Below are 24,085 nucleotides of genomic sequence, written 5' to 3' on the forward strand. Positions count from 1 at the left end.
CCTGACTGTCTCCCTTCTGGCGTCGGTTGCCCCACATGCCGCCCGCTGCTGTGCTGGTCACTCCATGCAGTCTGCTGTTCAGTCATTTGGTCATCCCTCTCTAGCGCCCCTGCTGTCCTGGTCACCCCACGCAGCCTGCTGGTTGTTACTGAGATGGTGTCTCGGAAAATTTGCATATTCCTCTATTATTAGTATAGAGTGATTTTTAAGGAGCATATATATTATATATACATTAAACTATATATATATATATATATATATATATATATATATATATATATATATATATATATGTTATTTGTGCAATACTTTCCATTTTACCATACCAGTCCATTTGAAAAAGGAAAAAAACGCATGAAAAGTACTCTCACCTCCTTCCTGCACATAGAAGAGACCTTTAAAGAATTTATGCCTATTTCATGACAGAGAAAAAGGGTTAAACTAAATAGCCAGAATGTATCCCTGACAAGAAAACAGAATTGTCAGCATTCATTTCTATAGCCACCTAAATTGCCTTTCTCTTAGATTCTCCTTTCCACTCTTTGCTAGAAGAGCTGCTATTGTCCCAAGAAACTCTAAAGCAATGATGGAAATGTCAGCAGCAAGTGGCAGTTGCTTCCGTTGTCTGACCAACTTCATCTGAACACCATGCTCAAATCAGAAGCAGCAATCATAGAGGAAAATACTACTTATCTAGCATTCCAAATATCAGCAACACAGCATAGGCCTATGGAAAACTGCACAAATCACAAAGGAATTGCTAAAGAAGAGAATTGTGAGGAAATCCTACATTTCAATGAATGTTTCCACTTAAATCAAGCTTCAACCAATTATTAGGAATGGAGCAACTGTGCTTAAGAATTCACAAATGGAACATCGGTTATACTTCAATCCTCTCTGAACTCTTTCGCTGGATGTTATAAAAATGCAAAGAGATGGAATTTAAAAGGGAAAAAATACCAAGCTGCTGCACAAACACAACAAACCATCTGACAGCACCTGTGGTATTTGGGCATTTGGTCCCTCTTTATTGTTAAAATGCAAACTCAAGTGTCTTGAAAACTAAAGTTGAATCTACATCATTATAAATATTTATTCAAAAATTTAGATGAAAAATATAGCCAAACTTGTATTGCAATGTTTTCCAACTTCTAAAAGTTTGTGTAACAAAAATAGTGTGACCTAATTTGATCAATGAAAAACGTGTTTTAAAAAGTACAAAAAACACTACACTCCAGAGGATGAAAAGCTAAGATTTTTATTGTAATAGAAGACATGACTGTAAGAGGGTATAGTTTTAAATAAGGGATGAAAAGAGAGTAGGGTGTCAGCATAAAGAAAAAGGCACAGTAAAAGGTAGGCAAAATAGTCAGAGGTCTTAGGTCAGGGCCAGTTGGCCATAGATGGTCAGAAAGTTGGCCAGTTGAGTACATGGCATTCACATAAGAGGTACTCTTAAGTTCCATGCTGCACTGATCCCTTCCCATGAACAGTCTCCTAAGGGGACTGATTCTAATTGCCAATTGGCTTCTACCTATACTTAAAAGGTACCTCACTCTAGGATAGGCCTCAACCTCTGAGAACTCCAGTGCACAAATATATCAGCAACTTGATTCTCCCCAACTTCCCATTATTGCCACAACTTCACTACTGCATTACAAAATAGTTTGGGTTTGAATCTTTTATTTTTCATTCCAATCAGTTGTATTTTTCACACAACTGAAAAATAAAACCGGATTGGTTGTTTCAATGCCTCCCTTGGAACAAAGAAAAGTATAAATAACCATTGACTGAAAACTAAATATTTAATTAAGGATGCTTTAAAACACTTTAAATGTGGCCCTTACATTAGCAGTGATAAAAAACAAACAAACAAAAACAAAACAAACAAAAACAAAACAAAACAAAACAGTGTCCCCTTTTAGTATGAAATTTTCCCAACGTGTATACATACTTAATTCTCTGTCAACAGTAAAGTTTCATAAACTAACAAACCTCTCATGTAGGAAAGAGCCCTGGAGACCATCCTGAGGTGGGAAGACATGCTAAATTCCTCCTAGTTAGTGGTAGTTTTCCATCCCGTGTTTTCTTAACTTTCCCCTTAGTTCTGTGAGGACAGAGTGAGAGGATGGCAAGATCTAGTCATAATAACAGCTCAAGAGGTTGCTTCCTACTGCATATTTCAGTGCTTTGCAACTAAGCCAAAATACATGTTGTTCCTTTTATTGTCCCTTCAAGTCCAATTCTAATCCAAAGCAGCACCCAAGTGTATTAGGTAGAAACATAACTGAAAGAAAATAACAAACAAATCGTGAAGTCTAAAGTCAAAATTTCATTAGGCAGAAAAAATTTCATTATACTAGAGATGCTAATTCAAAATTGAATATCTGAGTTCACCAAATAATGCTCAAGGAGCACACACAGAGAAGGAAGATATACCTTTGGAATTCCTCTGAGAATTAAAAAGAATCTTTTTCAAGTACAATGAAAGGAACATTAAGAAGGGAGAAAGAAGGGTGAAGCAATAGTACAAAATGAAAAGAAAAAATAACAGTGAATGTTTACAAAAGATAGTTTCATAGGTAAAAAAATTGTCATTTGAAAAAAAATTGACTAGACTTTTAGGTTTACTTTGTACCCAACATTATTTTAGGGGCTTCTCACCCTGAGGGAGATCAAAATCACTAAGGAAAACATGTATTTTTTTTAAAATATCTGAAATGTTGGATAACTAATGGCATGGTCAATGCACATACATGTGCCTAAGATAGCACATTCTTTTATTTATTTTTATTTTTTTAAAATATATTTTATTGATTTTTTTACAGAGAAGAAGGGAGAGGGATAGAGAGCTAGAAACATCGACCAGCTGCCTCCTGCACGCCCCCCAGTGGGGATGCGCCCGCAACCAAGGTACATACCCTTGACCGGAATCGAACCCGGGACCCTTGAGTCCGCAGGCCGACGCTCTATTCACTGAGCCAAACCGGTTTGGCAATAGCACATTCTTCTAATTTTGAGTAATGGCTTCCTACATAAAAGTCAATGAGTAAGCTGTGATAAGTGTAGATTTTTATGTGAGAAGTAGCGCCTCCAGAAGCCTCTAGTGAGAGTCCAGTGCTTAGGAGGAAAGGCAGAGGCTGGGGCTCTACGACCTATAATTTCAGGAAAGTCTGAGACTCATTTTCCTCGACTGTAAATGTGAGGATACAAATGCCTATGGCGCTGAGTTTCTTCTAGGATTTAAATGATACCGGATATGTAGGCAAACACTGTAAACTACAAACTGCCCCAACACAAGGGGCAGTGTTGATGGGGGTCGCTGACACCAGCATCGTGTGGTTGTCATCATCATCATAATCCCAGAAGCAGCCGTTCTACATCATCTTGAATTTGTAGAGTATATATAGTTATTGGAGTACTGACTCTATTAACAGAGTGATAATATTTAATCAAAGGTTGATTTAAGTTTGAGATATATTTGACATACAATAAACTGTACCTATTTAAAATGCATAATTTGATAGGTCTTGCCATATGTACTTATCTGTATAACCACCAGAATCACAGTTTGACCCATAACACAGAACTTGTGTGGTTTGTCCTGTTACGATGAATTGGACTATTTGGCAAAAAATGCAAAGACTTCCTGGCAGCAAACTGTGAACACTAGACTTGAAAGACAATGGCCACAGGGCCTAGGCTACTATGAATCACACAGAAGCTCATGATACGAAAGCTATTGAGTAGTGATTAGGAATCACACCCGAGTACAGAGGGAAAAGGAAGAAGGGAGAGAGGGGGAAGGAAGAAAGAGGGGCAGAGTGACAGATAAGAGAGAGAGAGAGAGACAGAAACAGAGGGAGAGAGAAAGGAAATATAATGGAGAGGCAGAGACAGAGAATAAGAAATGCATATGAACAAACAGTTAGAGAAAAATAAAAAGATAAATAAAAGGGCATAATAATTGCTGCCCTTTGGAGTTCTTGCTGTTTGGATATTCCTGGATTCCTACAAGGGTTTTCTGTGTCCACACAATAAAATGCGCTCCATGCTAATTCTTTTCCATGGACCATTTTAAATGCAGGCCTTCTCTTTCTTCCCAGTAAGGATTCCTACAGGATAGTCCTCATTGCCCTAAGAGTTTGCTCCCTAACCATTTGGGGGATTTTGTTTGAATTCTATTTGATCCTTTGTATAAAACTGTGAATTACGTGTTTCTTACATGTTGGCCAATTGACTCTCACCGTGCTGTTTCAAAGCATTTGTTCTGATCTAAAATTGTATGGTTTGTTGATTGTGAGTCAATTCTCTTTGGTAACCCTAAGTTCATACTTTATTGAATTCAGTCCAGGTCTCTTTTCATACCCATCTCCCTCTCCTTATGACAAAGCTGTTAGGTTTTGGTATGAAGTAGTAATGAAGTAAATGATATCTGGCATTCCTATATGGATCAGTGATGACTCAATCCAATTTACTAAGTGAAAAGCAGGAATGGTTATGATAGCTCCCTAGTACCTGGTATGTTTACAACACAGACAATAATCAGTTAACAAATTTCTAATCCCATAAGCTGTGACTAAACTCCATCTTGCTTTAGACAATTGTGGGAACTTCTTGACAAATGACTTTCCAATGCTCAGACAACTGAGGAAATGCTCCCTTCCCACGTAGCCCAGGAAAAGCCAGTGCTGGAGAGACAGGCGATAAATCAAACCCTTGATTACATTCCGGCTGTCATTTTAAAATATTAATCTGCAGTGCAATGAAGATATTTGAGTTCAATTGTAGTATTTAAATAAGCTATCTCCTAGGAAGCTTAGTTTAGGCTTAATTTATACTCAGCTTTGGGCCCAGCTGCACATGGCATGGTGGCGAGCCATGGGCCTGAGGCACTCTACATGCCACCACATCTGGGTAGCTGTGAAATGAACGCAGCTACCATACGCTCCAAAGGGCTGGGGCAATTACAGCCCTCTACACAATGGCATTATGAATTTCTGGAGCTTATGTGTTAAAAGAGCTTCCATGCACACTGCCTCTTAACAATGCCGTCACTGAGTCAAAATGGACAGTATTCTTTTTGCACATTGTCCACTGTAAAAATGAGATTCACATAACTTAAGGGGTTTCCTGGAATCAAGAAACATGTTAGGCCCTAACCGGTTTGGTTCAGTGGATAGAGCATCGGCCTGTGGACTGAAGGGTCCCAGGTTCGATTCCAGTCAAGGGCATGTACCTTGGTTGTGGGCACATCCCCAGTAGGGAGTGTGCAGGAGGCAGCTGATGGATGTTTCTCTCTCATTGATGTTTCTAACTCTCTATCCCTATCTCTATCCCTAACTATCTATTTCTGTAAAAAATCAATAAAATATATTTTAAAAAAGAAAAAGAAACATGTTAGATCCTGAACAATCTGGAACTTGGGTTTATAAACTTGCAGGCCAGGTAGCTTTTTGGTATAACATGAAGTCGCTCTTCAAGTCAGTACTTTCTATGGACCTAGTACAGTGCTTTGCATACAATGGACACTCAGAAAATGTGGGTGGAATTGAACTGATACCCCACTAAGCAAGTGGAGCTGGCTGCCCAGTCAGTTACATAAGTAGAACGTACATGTCTAAATAAATAAGGGCATGTTTGCACTCCTCCCACAGGCGCTGTGTTAACTAGACTTTCCGTTTTTAAAATCATTCTTTACTTCAATGCGTAATACCAATTTTAAAAGAATAATCGACACATGTCTGCTATTGCAGTCATGACCTACATCCCCTCTAGGTAAGAGTCAGCATGAACTTTTGTTTTTATTTCAGAAATTAGCAAAAATAAAGCACCAAGAGTCAACTATCGAGTTCCTTACAAAACATACTATCAATCAATATATACATAAATCGTAAGTCCCTAACACAACATTTCTTATTAAAACGGGCTGACTACACTGCCATTTTCTCTTTAGAACCCACAGGAAGAAACTTACTTCCTTTCCTCCTGAGGGAATGAATGATATATGATAAGCATAAAATATTTAATTAACCGCACACAGGAAAATAAAATCAAATTAATTATGGAATGATCAAATATATAACTTACTAGGACCAAAGAGCAAGATAACAAGCCCCTTAGATTTGTGTAATACTAAGCACTTTCATATACATTATCTTAATTAATCCTAGTGATATATTAAAAATTACATGAGTTTACAATGCCTCTTAACCCATATTTCTTCAAAGGCTTAATTGGTCACGCCTCCATTCTCTGCAAATGCTCTCCAGAGTACCCCTTTTAGAATCACACAACATTCATAGTTTGTGAAGATTAAAATGTCAAGCTACTTTTTTTAACCATTGGTGAGTGAGATCAAATTAAAATAGAAATTACTTAGCATGAACTCTTGAGAGCATCAAAGTGCAATTGTGGGGGGTGGGGAGGTAATTAAGCTTTCAAACATAAAAAATTAAGAAATCACTTCATTTTTATTACCAGCTTTGTGATTACCTGCCTTGTTCAAACCAAAGGCACTTTTTCCAAGGGAAGAGTTTGGATGCAGGAAAAAAATACACTTCTTTATTTCTACCTGTATCTTATTTGTGGCTTCACAACAGGCAGTTGCTTTCTATTCCTGAGTTTCTATTTTCTCATCATTAAAATGAGGGAGTTGGATAAAACAATCTCTCAGATCCTTTGCCTACACTATTATCTAAATCTTATATCAGCAGCATTGTTTTTTAACAGCACTTTGTTCATTGGTCTTCTCTCAGTCTCACTATTCAGGTTGGAACTTTTTTGAAATGAAAGTAATACTGCCAGGTTTGCGTTAAAGTATAGAATCTCAGCATAAAGGATGGGATTGTGCTACTGATGTCTAATAATGATAATAATACAACTAGTATGTTTAATGCTTATCAAGTGCCATGAGATCTATAGACATTATCTCAACAAACACAACAATCTTGTATTATTATCGCAATTTTTCATATTAGAAGAGCTAAAGTGAACTGCCCCAAATGCAAATTAAAGCCATACTATTAATAAAACACTCTATTTTCAGAATGTTGGGACACGCTTTTACACTCCAGTTCACAGGGCAGAACTGTCAAGGCAATGGGAGGCATGGATGAGTTCATCCGGGATATGTATGCATTTTTATAAATCTGCACGTAAATTCACTATGAATTTATTTCCTCCTGCAAAAGAAAACCCTTTATAATGGAAGAGGGGTTTGCAACTGTCATGCCATTTTCATTGTAAAATGAAAACTCAAGATAGTATTACTGGAACCACAGTGATATAAAACCTCAGTACTAAAAATGGAATCTTGTAGTTCAGAAAACTAGCAACAAAGAGAATTACTGTTGAAAATTTAGGCATTCATGTTAAAATTCTAAAAACAAATAGAAGATAATTGTGAGCGTAACTTCCCTTAAAGATAATATTTTGTCAATAAAGTAAAAAATATTATAATTATGCAAATCATATATATATAACATTCACAGTAGTGCAGTTGATTTATTTATTTATTTATGACATTATTACAGATGTTCCCCAACCCCCTCCTTTACCCACCTCCACCCATTTTTCATGTAATTTATTATATTGTATGCCTTCACCCCTCTCTCCCCGGCCATCACTACACTATTGTCTGTGTCCATGCTATGTATATATGATATTTGGCTAAGAGAAATAAGCCAGACAGAGAGAGCTAAATACCATATAATCTAACTTATCTATGGAAACTAATGAACAAAATTAATGACCAAAATAGAACCAGAGGCATGTATACATGGAACAGACTGACAGCTGTCAGAGGAAAGGGGGACGGGGGAGGCGACTGGATGAAAGAGTGCAATAGTTTTAAATTAGAATTCTTTTTCTTTGAAAGTAATTCTGTTTAAAAATAGGTACATTGTTATTGACCGTGTAGATGATGCTTTCTAGCAAAAGGAAAACTGCCAATTAGAATGTAGAATACAGCCTGTCTGGTGGGAACAAACACTATTCTTGCCCTGAAATGAGCACTGGGTACTGTCATATCTAATTCTTTTTGGTAGTAGTTATCTTGGTCTTGCCTCACATGCACTTATTCAGCTGATTTCTCAAGAACCCTTTGCAGGATTAAAAAAAATAGAATAGATATTTGTACTACTGCATTTTTTGGGGTGGATGCTTTATTTTACAGTTTCAACCTTCAATCTATGTATCAACTATCTCCAGAAGTTGTGTGTTGTTTTCATATACATGTTGGTTCTCATACTGTTTTGTTTTGCTTATCAATTAAATTCAGATTTCAATATTTTCTATTGTAGTCAAGATGGAATAATAGGGACTAGAGATTTCTCCCATATGAAAAATCAAGAAGTGAACCGAATATATCAAACAATGGCTTTAAATATACTGGGGATCTGTCAATGAAGGACAGTAATAACAAGGAGATAAAAACTAATAAGGTGAGCCTTTCTATTCATTACTTCAGCTTACTGTCGAGAGAATTTCTAGGCACTTTGAGGAGAGGGAACCCAGATGGAACCCGTTGAACTCTCTGAGTTGAAAAGACAGAGCTGAAAATCTGAGAAGACAAAGGCACTAGAGGTCACAGGGAATACTATCAAACGGAAGAGAGCTGAAAAACTCTAACAAGCTGCAGAAACTTCATCTTTTTTTAAAGTTTTAATATGTTTTTATTTATTTTAGAGAGAGAAGAAGGGAGAGGGAGAGAGAGATGGAAACAGAGCCCAAATTTGGGCATGTGTCCTGACCGAGAATTGAACCTCTTGGTGCATGGGATGATATTCAACCAACTGAGCCACACCAGCCAGGCCAGAGGGTTCATCTTGAACAATCATCTGAGCAGTGATAAGTATATGTATGTGGTGAAACTATCCAAGGCCAGGTTAAGAGGCATGGAAATGAACTGCATATAACAGTACTCAGCATTCCCAAAGGCCAGACATAGTGCTTGTTTCTACTCGGCAAACTAGAAAATCTTGTCATTCATGAGTTTGTAGACTCAGAAGAGTCTTGGTTCGTACTGAGGAATAATTTTCCTTTTTTTAAAAGCACTATTTCATTCCCACTTAACAAACTTCAAAAGCAAGTTTTAAAGAATCAAACTATTTCTGTGTAGTCCCAGAACAAAGCTCAAGAATATGCATAGGATGCCAAAAATACCCAGCCACCATCAAGGCAATATTTGCAATGTCTGTCATTCAATATAAAATTACCAGGCATATAAAGTAGCATAAGAATATGACACATAATGAGAAGAAAAATATATATCAATCAAAACTGACCAAGAATGGATAGAGACACTAGAATTGGCAGTCCAGGACAATAAAGCAGTTATTAAAAGTTTTGCATGTTGAACCTCATAGAGAAGGCAGAGGAGGGTGGGTGGGAAGAGATAAACCAATGAACTTGTATGCATGTATGCATAACCTATAGAGACAGACAATGGGGTGGTGAGGGTATGCCAGGAGATGGGAGTGGGCTGGAAGAGGTTAATGGAGGGAAAAGGAAAATCTAAGTAATACTTTCAACAATAGAGATGAAAAAAAAAAGTCTTGTATGCATTCAAAGAATTAAGTAGAGAAAGAAAATGTCAAGGGAATGAGAAGATAAGCCACAGATGGGGAGTAAACAGTTTCAAAAGGCACATGTAATAAATGATTCTTATCCAAAACATTCAAAGAACTCGTAAAACTCAACAATGAGAAACAACCTGATTAAAAATGGGCCAAAATTTTTAAAAGACACTTCACCAAAGAAGATATACAGATAGCAAATAGCATACGAAAAGATGCTCCACAACATATGTCATCAGCAAAATGTAAGTTAAAACAACAATGAGCTATCACTACACAGCTATTAGAATGCAAAATCCAGAACTGTCAACACCTAATGCTAGAGAAGATATGAAGCAACAGAAATTCTTATTCATTGCTTATGATAGAGCAAAGTGATACAGCTATTCTGGAGGACAATTTGGCAGCTTCTATAAAACAAAACATACTCTAGTCATAAGATCCAACAATCATGCTTCTTGGTATTTATGCAAAGGAGTTGAAAACATGTCCGCACAAAAACCTGCATGTGGATGCTTATAGAAGCTTTATTTATAAATGCCAAAACCTGGAAGCAACCAAGATACCCTTCAGTAGGAGAATGGACAGATAATCTACACAATGGAATATTAGCCTATATAATAAAAAGCTAATATGCAAATTGACCCAACGGTAGAACAACCAGTCGCTATGGCGTGCACTGACCACCAGGGGGCAGACATTCAACGCAGGAGCTCCCCCTGGTGGTCAGTGTGCTCCCACAGCCAACCTCCCGCAGTTTCCCCCTGCCCCTGGCCTGCTGCCCTGAACGGCCCTGATCAGGAACAGGACTGGGTGAGATGTCCCCAATCAGCTCCAATTGCCGGCCAGTCTGAGGGACCCCAACCGTGCATGTATTTGTTCACCAGGACTCTAGTTTAGTGATAAAAAGAAATCAGATATCAAGCCACACAAAGACATGGAGGAAGCTTAAATGCATATTACTGAGTGAAAGACGCCAATCTGAAAAGGCTGTCTGAGTCCAACTGCAGTTGACCTTAGTGACAACATAGGTTTGAAATGCAAAGATTCACTTATCCGATCTAATAATGAGGGAATATGCTAACTGACCCTCACACCGTCACAAAGATGGCAGCGCTCACAGCCAATAAGCAGGGAAAATGCTAATTGACTATACTGCCCTCAAAGATGGCGGTGCCCACAGCCAATAAGAAGGTAATATACTAATTGACTGCCCTGCCCTCAAAAATGACGGCGCCCACAGCCACAAGATGGCCAGCAGGGGAAGGCAGTTGTGGGCAATCAGGCCAGCAGGGGAGGGCAGTTGGGGGTGACCAGGCTGGCAGGGGAGCAGTTAGGCGTCAATCAGGCTGGCAGGGGAGTGGTTAGGGGGCTATCAGGTTGGCAGGCAGAAGCAGTTAGGGGCAATCAGGCAGGCAGGCAAGGCAAGCGGTTGGGAGCCAGCAGTCACAGATAGTGAAAGGGATGTCTGACTGCCCCCAAGGGGTCCCAGATTGAAGAGGGTGTAGGCTGGGCTGAGGGACACCCCTCCCCCCCCCCCGCCCAGTGCATGAATTTCATGCACCAGGCCTCTAGTATGCAGATATTTTTCCAATAAATACTATTGGCTCTTCTTATCAGTGGATTTCACATCTGCTAATTGAACCCATCATGGATCAAAGCCAGTAATTTTTTATTCCTATGAATAGGTCAAGCACAGAGGATTCCTAACTGTGGATCCAAAATACTGGAAACGAGTTAAGTCAGCTCGCGTGAATTGCGCGTACTCCGCGGGAGCCGTCTTTAACTCGGTTCATATAGATTTGCGGTGGAGTGCGGGAAACGTGTAAACTCGGGCCGATTGTAACTGCGTATTACCAAATATTTGTTTGTAATCCAGGGACAGTAAAACAATCAGTGGTTGCCATGGGAGGGAGAAGGGATGAATAGGTCAAGCACAGAGGACTTTTAAGGCAGTTAAAATACCATAATGATGAATACATGTAATTATATATTTGTTCAAACCCATAGAATGTACACCAAGAGTGAACAAAAATGTAAACGATGGGCTTTGAGCGATAATGATGTAGATGCATCAGTTGTAACAAATGCACCACTCAGGTGGGGGAAGGCTATGCAGATGTGGGGGTAGGAGGTGTATTGGAAATAACTATACCTTCCCCCCAATGTATCTGTGAACTTAATATTCCTCTCAAAAAATAGTCTTAATAAAAAGAAGAATGCTATGTGGAGACATGGAAAATGCAAAAATCCAATTTGAATTTCCCTAGATAGAAAATAAAATATATGAGGTGAAAATACAGTGGCTTGAATTAATAGATCAGATATTACAAAATTAAAAGTTACTAAATTTAAACACATAGCAATAAAAATAATCCAAAGTGAAATACAGAGAAAGAGAGAAGGAGGGAGAGGGGGAGAGAGAGAGAGAGAGAAACCATTTGGGTTGTGGGGCAACCTTAAGAGGTCATGTGGAATCTCCAAAAGGTAGGGGCAGAAAGAATATTTAAAGAAATAATGGCCAAAAGTTTTTCAAATTTGAAGAAAACAGCCGACCTACAGTTTCAAGTAGCTCAACAAACCTTAAGCACAAAAACATAAAGAAAACTACACCATGGCACACCATAATTAAGTTGTGCAAATGAATAAAGAAAACAAAGTCATAAACTGAGGGTGTTAAAGGGCAAAGAGGGTCAAATATATGGTGATGGAAGAAGATTTGACTTTGGAGGGTGGACACACAATAAAATATACAGATGACATATCATAGAATCATACACTTTTTTAAAAAAATATATTTTATTGATTTTTCACAGAGAGGAAGGGAGAGAGATAGAGAGTCAGAAACATGGATGAGAGAGAAACATCGATCAGCTGCCTCCTGCACATCTCCCACTGGGGATGCACCCGCAACCAAGGTACATGCCCTTGACCGGAATCGAACCTGGGACCCCTCAGTCCGCAGGCCGACGCTCTATCCACTGAGCCAAACCGGTTTTGGCAAATTATACACTTTAAACAAATAATTTTATGAACTAATGTTACCCCAATAAATTTAATTTTTAAGAAACCAAGTAGAGGAAAAAATAAAGACATGTACAGAGGAACAAAAATGAGCACCACAGATTTTTTTATCAAAACAAGAAAATAATTCAATAAAGACACTGGAGCAATATCTTCAGAGTAAAGTTTTAAAATGGCATTCAGAATCATATGATCTTTTCAATAGATGTAGTAAAAGCTTCAGATAAAATATAAAATCCATTTCTGAACAAAAATCTTGGTGTATTGGCAATAGAAGATGGCTGTCTTAACTGGATAAATGGCATCTACAATAAACCTACAGCTAATATCATAGTTAATCAAGAATGTTTCCCATCTAAGGTTGGGAACAAGGCCAGGATGTCTGGTCTTATCACTTTCATTTAGCATCATGCTGAAAATCTTAGCCAGGGATATAGGGCAATCAAAATTATATCAGGCTTTTTTGAATGCATGTGTGTGAAAAATGGTAAGTCTATTATAAAATTCATATGAAAATAATTCAAAGGTTCTAAAATAGCTAAAATAACTTTGAAAAAGTTGGAGGAATAACATTACCTGATTTTGAGACATAAAGTAAAACTGTAGTAATCAAGACCTTGTGGTATTGGCATACAGATGGATAAATACATCAATGGAAGATAATAGGTAATTCAGAAATAGATACACACATATAGAGAGAGATGAATTTCATTAAATGTACAAAAGCAATTTAGCAGAGAAAAGATAGTACTTTTTTTTAATATATTTTATTGATTTTTTACAGAGAGGAAGGGAGAGAGATAGAGAGTTAGAAACATCGATGAGAGAGAAACATCGATCAGCTGCCCCCTGCACACTCCCCACTGGGGATGTGCCCACAACCCAGGTACATGCCCTTGACAGGAATCGAACCTGGGACCTTTCAGTCCGCAGGCCGACGCTCAAAAAGATAGTACTTTTTAATGTCCATAAAAAAATTGATGAGATTGAGCCTATAACTTATACTATATTCACAAATTACATCAAAAGGTATCATAGACCTAAATATAAAACATGAAACTATAACATTTATACAAATGCAAAACCAAAAATTGGTATAATATTTGAACAGCACTTAACTAAAAAAGATAAAGGATAGCACATGAAAAGATGCTTAAAGTCATTAGCCATTAGAGTAATGCAAGATAAAATCACTGTAAGATGCCGCTACACACATATTAGAATGACTAAAATTTAAAACTGGTCTTATTAAGTGTTGGGCAGATTTTTATGATCTAGAATCCCCATATAGTGGTAGTGGAAATGTAAAATGGTGAAACCACTTGAGAAAGTGTCTTAAAAATTAAACATATTCCTATTATATGTCCAGCTATCCTACTCTTAGGTATTTATTCAAGAGAGATGTAAACATATGTCCATACACATATGTATGCACAAGTGTTTTTAACTGCTTTATTTTTAACAGCTAAAGATTAGTAACGGCCCAAATAGCCATCATACGATGAATGTATAAACTATGATATTTTGATATAACAAAATGCTGCCTAGCAATAAAAAACTAACTGCTCCTAAACCCTACACCATGGATGGATCTCAAAATAACTGCTGAGTGGAACCACACAAAAGAGTGCATACTGAATTGCCTATTTGTATAGAATTCTAGAAAATGAAAAATTCCGGATAGCATGGGAAAGCAGGTCAGTGACTGCCTTGGCTTGGGGGGTGGGGGGAATTCAGTGATGGCCTCAGGTCATGAGAAGCTTTTTGAGGGGGTGGGTATGCTTATCATCTTGTCTGTGGTGATGACTTCATGGAGGTATACATAAATCAAAATGTAAACTTGTAGACTTTAAATATGCAGATTTTATGCTTTGTCAGTTATACCTTAATCAAGCTATTTTTAAACTTTAAAACTTCCAGCTTCTCCTGAGAAAGCTCTAGGTGCACTGCATCTGCTGGACTGTGCTGTGACAGAAGCTGTCCCTTTTCTATCAGTCACCCGCTGTCAAGCTTGCCACAGTCCCTGTCCCTCCCCTTTGTTGCTGTTATCTTGTCTTATTCATTTACTTGACTGCCTTAGGAATTTGAATTCATGTCTAGTGATTAGTTTCTTGTCTTCTGTTAAAAAGCAAAATACGAAGTGAAACAAGCCAGTCAGAGAAAGACAAGTACCATATGATCTCGCTTATACGTGGAATCTAATGAACAAAATAAACTAACAAAACAGAAACAGACTATTAGACAGAAAACAGACTGACAGCTGTCAGAGGAAGGTGGGTTGCAGGGATGGGTGAAAAGGTGAAGGGATTAAACAAGACAAACAAACAAACAAAACCCCCCCCAAAACTTTTAGACACAGACAACAAAATGGTGATTACCAGAGGGAAAGCAGGTGGGGGGAGGTCGAAGAGAATAAAGGGGAGATCAGTGGGTAAATGGTGATGAAAGGACTTGAGATGGTGAAAACACAATATGCAGAGGATGTACTATGGAATTGTACACCTAAAACCAAAGTGTTCCCAATAAATTCAATTAAAATATATTAAAATAGTTTCTTCCATCAGACTTTAAGGGAGAAACAATCCAACTCCCTTAACTCAGTCTATGGTCTCCTCTGTTGTTTGGTCTCAACGGATTTTCCAAACCCATTTCTTATCAGCCTCTATACGCAAGATGCTCTATATCTCTTACACACTATTGCCCACATTCCCAAATAAGCTGTTTGTGTTGGGTTTGCTTACTTAGCATGCTAATGAGATCCCTGTTGAAACTATTAACAAAGAGAGTAGGAAAAAAAAAAAAAGGACTGCCTTTGTATTCATGACTAGGGACTTTTGTTTCTACCAAATGATTATTGGAATTCATTTTAGGTCTCTTCAAGAAGGAGTTGTAAAAAGAAAAGAATCCTTGAGAGAGAAAAAATGATTTCTTGCTGTTTGGTACAAGACATAGGAGATTTAAAAATAAATGACCTGGGAAAATGAGAGGTTGTAAAAGTTATGAGCAACCATTTCATCAGCACAGCCTGGTATAGATGCGACGGGCCAGGTGTTATCCAAAGTCTCTCATTGTCTTTAGCCATAAATCTTCAGATGTCAAAGTATTGTTGAATCGAGCCTGTAATTCCTAGCTGTTAGGTCAACCTGTTACAGATAAGGTTGTAATCTTTTTTTTTCCCTGCAAAGTCACCCAAACCCTGTCAGATTTTCTTATTTGAAATATTCTTCTTACTACTTGCTTCCAAAGCTGTACAATAAATAATAAATATCATGAGAATATTAAGCAAGTTCATAACATTAGTTTTATTCTTTTTGTAATTTGCATAAATACTGTCAACATGAGATAACTGCTTATATATCTTGCATGCCTGTCTCACATGTATACTCAAATATTATATTATTTGTAATAGTTTCACATTATATACTCACAAATAAAACTTCTCATCCCATACTGGATTCAAATTTCCAAAAATGGTTTTAGTTCTTCTTTTGTTCTTTCCAACTTGAACTGTAACATATGGATCACTGGACCCCGTTTTGTCTTTTGCCTGCAACCCTTGTGCAGAAACCACTGAAATAACAAAAACAAACATTTTAATATAAAGGTTTCCCCAGAAACAATAATGAAGGAAACTTTTCTATCACTTTGCCCCTGGTTTTGAAGATGCATCCCCATTGCTTTTATTCTTATGAGCAGCAGGACTTTAAAAAAATGTTTCATAAAATTATGAATACACTGTACATTAAAATCTTCTTTTGGACTAATATGCTTTTGCCTGTAGTAAATAGTAAAATATATCTATTAGAGGCCCGGTACACGGATTCGTGCACTGGTGGGGCCCCTCAGCCTGGCCTGCGCCCTCTCGCAATCTGGGGGCCTGCCTGCGGGGATCAGGCCAAAACGGCAGTCCGACATCCTGGAGGGATGTAGTAGTGGGCAAAGTGGTAGGCAGCTGAGGAGGAGCCTGAGCCAGGACCAGGCGCTGCGCTGCTCCCACTCATCTGGGCCCTGCTGTGCCTGCCGCTGTGCCAATAGGTAGCGCTGCCATGGAGGCTGGAGAGGCTCATGATGCCACAGCTGCACTCACAGCCTTGAGCTGGGCTTCTGGCTGAGCAGCACTCCCGCTGTGGGAGCACAATGACCACCAGGGGGCAGCTCCTGCATTGAGCTCTGCCCCCTGTTGGTCAGTGCATATCATACCGACCAGTCGAGCAGTCAGTTAGGCATATCTATATATCTATATATCTATATATCTATATATCTATATATCTATATATCATCTCTATATCTATCTATCTATCATCTATCTATCTATCTATCTATCTATCTATCTATATACATGTGTAGAGAAATAACCATGCACATATAATATGCAAAAATTTCCACAACATAATTCAAAGGCCTATAATTTAAAATTACTTATTTATTTATGAGTTTGCTGTCAGTACAGATCAACTCAACCCAATGAAAGAATTATCTTTATTCTACCTTGTAAATACTCTATCAGTAAGTTAAGAGCCTTGGTAAATCTTAACATAATAAATAACACACCTAATGTTAATGTTACAAGCAACCTCAGAAGTTCAAATTACTAGATATCACTAAACTCAAATTTTCTTGACTCAAAGATCAAATGGATGAGAGTTATTGATCCAGGAGTAAGTAAAATGTTATTTGTTTTCTATTAAGAAAAACTGACTGAGGAGATTATTGGGTACTCTTGCAATTTATTTTTTGCAGGAAGCAACCAAGCTAATAATCTCTTGTAAAGTGCAGGATATTGATGGGTCTATTGTAAAACAGAACCTTCTTCCGCTGGAAGAGCTTTCGATTAGACCAAGACACAGCTTTTGATTAAACAAGACACAGATAGGACAAGACAGCACTTCAGTTATCCATTATATATTTTAGAAATTTGAAGTACCAATTAGACTTCTTGTCAATATTGACAAGATTGAAAATTATATTTATTTTATCTGCAATTATTTTAAGCAGTGATTCCCAAGACATAAAAACTCGATGCTGAATACAAATTCTAAAGACTTATTTTTACCTGTAATGGTTATTTTTGCTGACCACTTAGATGTCCCATCCAATACACTCTGTTTGGCTGCCTTTGTGTACTGAACAAAATCCTCTTTAGAAATCTGAAACATTTCTTGAATTACTTCAAAAACCTCTGGCCTGTTTTTTTCCCTGATCTTCATTCTTTCTTTCATAGCTGAAATAATAGTCTGAGTCTTGTCTTCCGCACCATGCTTAGAACTCTTCTCCGCTGCTCCTACAATGGAAAAATCAATGGTGGTGTAAACGCATGTCTGCTTACTTTGAGACGGCCCAAGAAAGGGAGGAAAAGGAGGAGGAACATGAGAATGAATGAATGCTTTTATGCTGAGGAGTCAGAGCGGCTTTTTTGGACAATAGGAGTACAGGTCAGAGTGCTGAGATTCAGGACTTGTGTTTTTGGCAAGTGAATGCACCTCAGTGAGCCCTAGTTTTCTCACTTGTATTATTGGACTAAATCAGGGCTTGTGCAAATATTTGGTTTGAGTTTTCAGAAACAAATTTGCAAAACCCTCAAAAGAATGAACATAATCAAATGTATTATATACTGCACGCATCTACTAAATGGATAACCAAGTCAAATTGGGAAATATATATGGCAAACGTCACTCAAAATCAATATGTCAAATACTTGTGTCCATCCAAAGTGTCTAATATTTTTGTTGATGGAATTTATCATAACTAAATGATTAATTTTTTCTTATAAATTAAAAACCACCACTATTTGTTGTATTTTGAAATACAGAGTAAGATTATACTTGAAATGAAAGTGATTCTGCTGTTTAAAAAAGATTTGAAAAGCACTAGGCTAGAAAACCTCTGAAGTATCGAAGAGACCATAGACTTGACTTATTATTCTATAATAAGGCCATGGTTTTGAACAGACTGAATTCTCACTTTCCACTCAAAACTTTTATTTTTCTAGGACATTGTGTGTTTTTTTATGATTGATCTCAAATTTCTGGGCTTTTTTTTTCGTTTTTAACACAAATCCTCTGGCAGTGAAGTATTTCCAATAGTTCATTCTTGGATCCCTCACCTTTTCCAATTACCAGACAGATATTTTCCATGCTTTGTCTAGCCTCTGGGTTGCTCAGTATTACAGAACAAATAACTAGTGAACCATGATTTCAACTCTCATAGTTTTTTAGTGAGTTTGAAGTGAGAGAGCAAAAGCCCATCTATAGGAACTGCCACTGCTGAAAACAAATATTTTTTTGGCACAGAAGCAATTAAGATGTAGTGAAAAGAATAAGAAACTTGTGTTCATAGCTCGTAATTGTTCCAATATTCCTCTACCTGACTAAGGATTCCCAATGTGTATTAGATTTTTTGAAATATTATATTTCTGAAAATAGGTATACTCATACAGTATTTCATAAAATGTTAAGATTAAATGGGATAAATTATCTGCACAATTCCTTCTAAAAGGATAGCCTCAGTAATCTTTTTTCAATCGAATTCTGTGAATCTTAAGCCAATTTAAGTATAGAAGCTAAAAGAGAAAAGGTCAACTACTAACTTTCCTTTTTATAAATTCATATACAATTTGACAGCGGTCATTTAGTGAAAATCTTTATTAATTTGAAAGTATAACATTTATTCACTAAAGTGGAAAAATTTGTTAATAATAATCAAGGTGTAATTAGAGACAGTTAAAAGAGAGGTGCATTGTACTACTAGAAACAACAGATTCCTAGTCATTATCTTTAATAATAATATTATAAAAACACACAAAAGAACCTTTGAGGACAAGTCACATTTTTTAAAAAAGTACTATAAATTAGTGCATTCCATTTAAAGTAATTTGCCATTCTAAATGCCCTAGTCCTCTGTTAAAACATGCCCTCGAACAGCTACACATTTGTACATTATGTACCATTAAGCAATTAAGCATTTTTATAATTTATCAATAACTGTGGACTAAAAGGGGCCACATACTAAACCTGACAAGCTCAGGGAAGGCCTGCATGGCTGCTTTACAAACTCAGAGACCTAAAGTAACCACATAGGATGGTCTGAAATTAACACTCTTTTAAAAGCAATTCATGGCAGTAGTCATGTCCTAGGGCAGTATTTTTCCCTAACAAAAGTCAGTCTTAACTTATCTATCTAGTCTGTCCTGTTTTTGCATCTAGGACAGCTGTGGGCAAACTACGGCCCACGGGCCAGATCCGCCCGTTAGAAATGAATAAAACTAAAAAAAAAAAAAAAAAAAAAGACCGTACCCTTTTATGTAATGATGTTTACTTTGAATTTATATTAGTTCACACAAACACTCCATCCATGCTTTTGTTCCGGCCCTCCGGTCCAGTTTAAGAACCCATTGTGGTCCTCCAGTCAAAAAGTTTGCCCACCCCTGATCTAGGATAACATACCTGATAAACATGTCTTTGTACCAACAAAGTAATTTCCCCTTAAAGCACAATCATTGTACCAGAGCATAGAACACACATCCCCTCATTCTTATTGTTACTGTGTTAATTGTTAACTGTTAACTTTCCTGCACCCCCCTGTGTAAAATAAATGTGTCTATCATCTTACTTTTTATCCAATCCCAGAGGTTTCCTCCTGTCCCTCACTTTACTTTCTCCTGCCTCCCTAATCTCTCACTAATAGATTTCATGTAACCCACTTATGCCTCCTCTTTTGATTGTAATGCATAAAATAAGATGCACAAGTGTCATTTTCTGGAGCATTTTCTCAGTCCCATGAGGTTTTGCTTCCTGGCAATTATCATGAGTTTGCCTCAAATAAACGTATAAAAATTCTTACAGGTTTGGATGTTGCTTACGTTGGCATAACTTCACAGCACATAATTCTTACACAGCAAAATTAACTTAGGCTAGACTAAACACCAGCTGCAATTGTCACCACTGCAACTAGCTAGTTAATATTAATAATAGAAAGAGAGCAAAGGAAAGGGCAGACATTGTAAACATAGTCCTCTGGGCAGCTTCACCAGGAAGCTTTAGTTTTACACACCCCCTAGGGAACCACAGGTCTATTCCCTGTAAATCACTGGGGATAGGGGTCCAACAAAGGGGAAGATGGGCACGTGTGCAGTGAAGTCAAGGTGACATATGACAGATGCGTGTCAGCCAGTGAAAGCTGGGAGAAAGACAACTGACTAGGGGAGTGGAGCCACTGCAAGCACACAAAATCCTGAAGGGTTGTTTGGTTAGGCTCCCAGTTTTAATCCCCAAGAATTGTGTTTCTCTTGTTTGTTTGCTCTTGCTCTTCTGCTTCTCACTTGCTCTGTAACCCACACTTGCCCATGCACGCCCCAGCCATGTGGACCCCACACGATGGACTGCAGCTGGGAACAGGAGCTACGCTGGCCAGATGCTGGCTGGACTGTGCTGGAACATGGAGCGGAAACTCGGGGCAGTGGCTTGAATCCTTGCCCTGTGAAGACACCGCTGGGCTTTTTCCACGGGGAGACAAAGGGAGATGGGACCTTGGAGGGGAACCCTCTTAGTTTTACACCAATAAAGCTTTCCATGGTACTTCATCCTCCGATGGGGGCCTCAGGAAATTATTTTCCCCGTGGCACGCCAAGAGCTCCACTTTTACCAGTAATAGGTGGGGACAGAGAGGGCACCCCACCAATAACAGGATTATTCAACGAGCAGATTTTATAAGAACTGGAATAGTTATTAAATAGAAAGAACAGTGATGGCTTGAAAAGTTACCTACAAGATTAAAAGTGTCCCAAATGTTTGGTTTGCAAAGGCCATTCTAAGAATGTTCAAAGAGAAGTATCATAAAAATGTTGACTCCCTCCAATACTCTGAGCAACGATTGATTATCTTTGTGATAATGAGTGTTTCCCAACAGCTCCAGGAAAAAGTATTAAAGTCCCCAAGAGTTAAATATATTTTGGAAGTGTTTTGTTTTTTTTCTAAATTTAGGAAGAGCCAGCTGACCACCACCACATAATAAATGCTCATTCAAGTAAACACTATTAAATTCAAGGCTGGAATGTCAAGAGATGTTTCATTTAAAGAAATCAAATCTCTGTACTTAACAATTGCTCCTTGAATTAATTAGGAAAGCATCACATTCAAAAATACTCTTGATGTTGGAGTAGAAAATCTCTAACTTGTACAGACAATAGATCCACAACTTGTGAAAATGACAGGCTAAGAGAATAAGTTAGCAGAGACTTATATTAAAGCCTTTTATCTGTTATTTCTAGGAAATATGCAAGATGTCCCCCCAAAATGTATACACACCTTAACAGCTGATAGCTCAATTCTGAAAATAAAGTGTATTTTAATAAAAACTCCCTTTATAATTACCCAAAGTGTATGTATACAGTTTGGGAGGACATCCTATATGTATAACTTTTTAAAAGTCCTACTTTTATATTTTTGATCTGAAGAAAATAATTCAACTTTGATTTGTTTAGTTCAGAGATACAGAGACAATTCATAATTAAGTTTTGTCACTAACCTATAAATACTTTTTATTGCCCTATTGTGTAAACCCACATATATTGTCTTAAAAAACACACACACTATTTCTTAAATAGGTACAAATTGTCCTGAATATTTGTCTCAAAGTCATCAGAGATAAACTTATATTTGCATTTATATGAGTCTTCCTTCAAAGTGTCTAGTACCTAATTGAAATATAGTAGTATGTCAACCAGAGATAAAAAAAAGAAATCAAATAAAAAGAGATAATGTACAGTAAAAGCACTTTGTAAAGTATAATACATTGTACAAATGTAATGCATCATTGTTATTTTTAAAAACAATTAATTGACAGATCAGTCAATACAATTATGAACAGCAAAACTGCAAAAGGATTTGACCTTAAACGGAGGCAAACTTATCCCACACAATTCTCTTCTACATAATTTAATGAGACAGCCAATTTTTATTTATTACCCAAAATATAAATCTCATGGGAAATTCACAATTTCACCACCTTTATATGGCAATTTACAATTTTAGTGCATCTTCCAATAATTATCTATCTATACGTACCAACTGCAATATTCTCCTTGGTCTCAGTCTCTTCTCGCCTACTTTCCTCAACAGCTGTTCCAAACACTTCAGCTCTCTCCACCTATCTCACCCCCCTTACCCTCCAATCTCAGTAAATGATCTTATATTTTCCTTAACAGATGAAGAGGTTTTCTAAACTCAGTGGTCACATCCACTCCTACCCCCCTCCCCCCCGTACACAGAAAAAACAAACAAACAAACAACAATAAAACAACAAACTTGACTTGTAGCATTAGCAGATGTTTATGGTGTAACTATGCTTAATATGGCGGATTTCAAGCAACTGCCTCACAAAATTATTGAATATTTATCAATCAGCACTGTCACAGCTACCTGAATAATACATATATCCTATATGCTGGCCTGAAAGACCAACCTTAATTAACTTAAGTGTGCTTTCCAGGTCTCTAGCACACTGCTTGGAAAATAGGATACACTCAATATATAAAGAAGACAAAATATTTCTTAGGGGAGCCTAAAATAAAATGATTACTATATTTAACTAATTTAGTGCTGGGTCTCATTTAATGTGCTAGGCCATAATCCTGCAATAAACAAGAATAAATCTAGTGTAAAATGATAAATGTGTTGTGGGAGCACCTTATGTAGATATAAACTATACCTCACCCCTGGCTTTGAATTTGGAATTTTCTGAAAACAAAAACTGTGTGCCCATCACTAGAAAGCAGAATTTGGTTGGCCTATATATCTCATGCACTTAGTCATCAGTGTAAAACAAGGGCATAAGTCCAAATATAAATGGAAGGAATATATCAAGAAAATCAATTTTAAATAAGGTAAAAAAAAAGCATAGTGGCTCATGATGCTTTTGTATAGAGGAAACAGTCTTGGGTGTGAATCCTGGTTTGTCATTTAATAACCATTTGAAATTGGGCTAGTTACTTTATCTTTGTAAACCTTAATCTCTTCATCTGAAAAACAAAAGGAAAAAAATAATAGTATCCTCCTTAACAGAGTCTTTTTAAGGATTAAATGAGAAAATGGCTATAGTGTTAATATTAATAATTGGACATGTATAGGGATTTCAGAATGTCAAAAGGGTGAAGGTACAAGCACTTATTAAGGAATTACACAGTTCTGTACTTGACCCATGAAGCAACTCCTTGAAAACTCTCCCAAGTACAAGGCCACACACAATGGCTACCATATGCTAAATGCTCCATAACTCTGCTCACTGGGAGCCAATGAAGTGCTTGAAGATAAAAGAAAATAGAGTTCAAGAAACTAGAAAATATAATAATAATAAATATTTATTATAATATTGAGTATTATTTATATTATACATGGTATTTATGAAATTTTAAAGAAAACAATACATATAATGGTAATAATAAATGTAATGATTGTTATTTTACATTCACAAATCCTTACCTGCATTCG

At 37.2% G+C, this 24,085-nt stretch overlaps 1 protein-coding gene across 1 annotated transcript in view; it reads right to left on the reverse strand.

The window, feature by feature from the left end:
* Positions 1-24,085, reverse strand: part of UNC13C (unc-13 homolog C) — a 503,951-nt gene that overhangs the window by 257,661 nt on the left and 222,205 nt on the right. Inside the window, exons 8-9 of the mRNA XM_023751588.1 lie at positions 17,656-17,883; positions 16,031-16,172 (exon numbers count right to left, since the gene is read on the reverse strand). Coding sequence (XP_023607356.1) covers positions 16,031-16,172; positions 17,656-17,883 — 370 coding nt within the window. The remainder of the gene's footprint in view (positions 1-16,030; positions 16,173-17,655; positions 17,884-24,085) is intronic.

Source organism: Myotis lucifugus, unplaced genomic scaffold, assembly GCF_000147115.1.
Source record: "Myotis lucifugus unplaced genomic scaffold, Myoluc2.0 scaffold_23, whole genome shotgun sequence".
Taxonomy (NCBI): Eukaryota; Metazoa; Chordata; class Mammalia; order Chiroptera; family Vespertilionidae; genus Myotis; species Myotis lucifugus.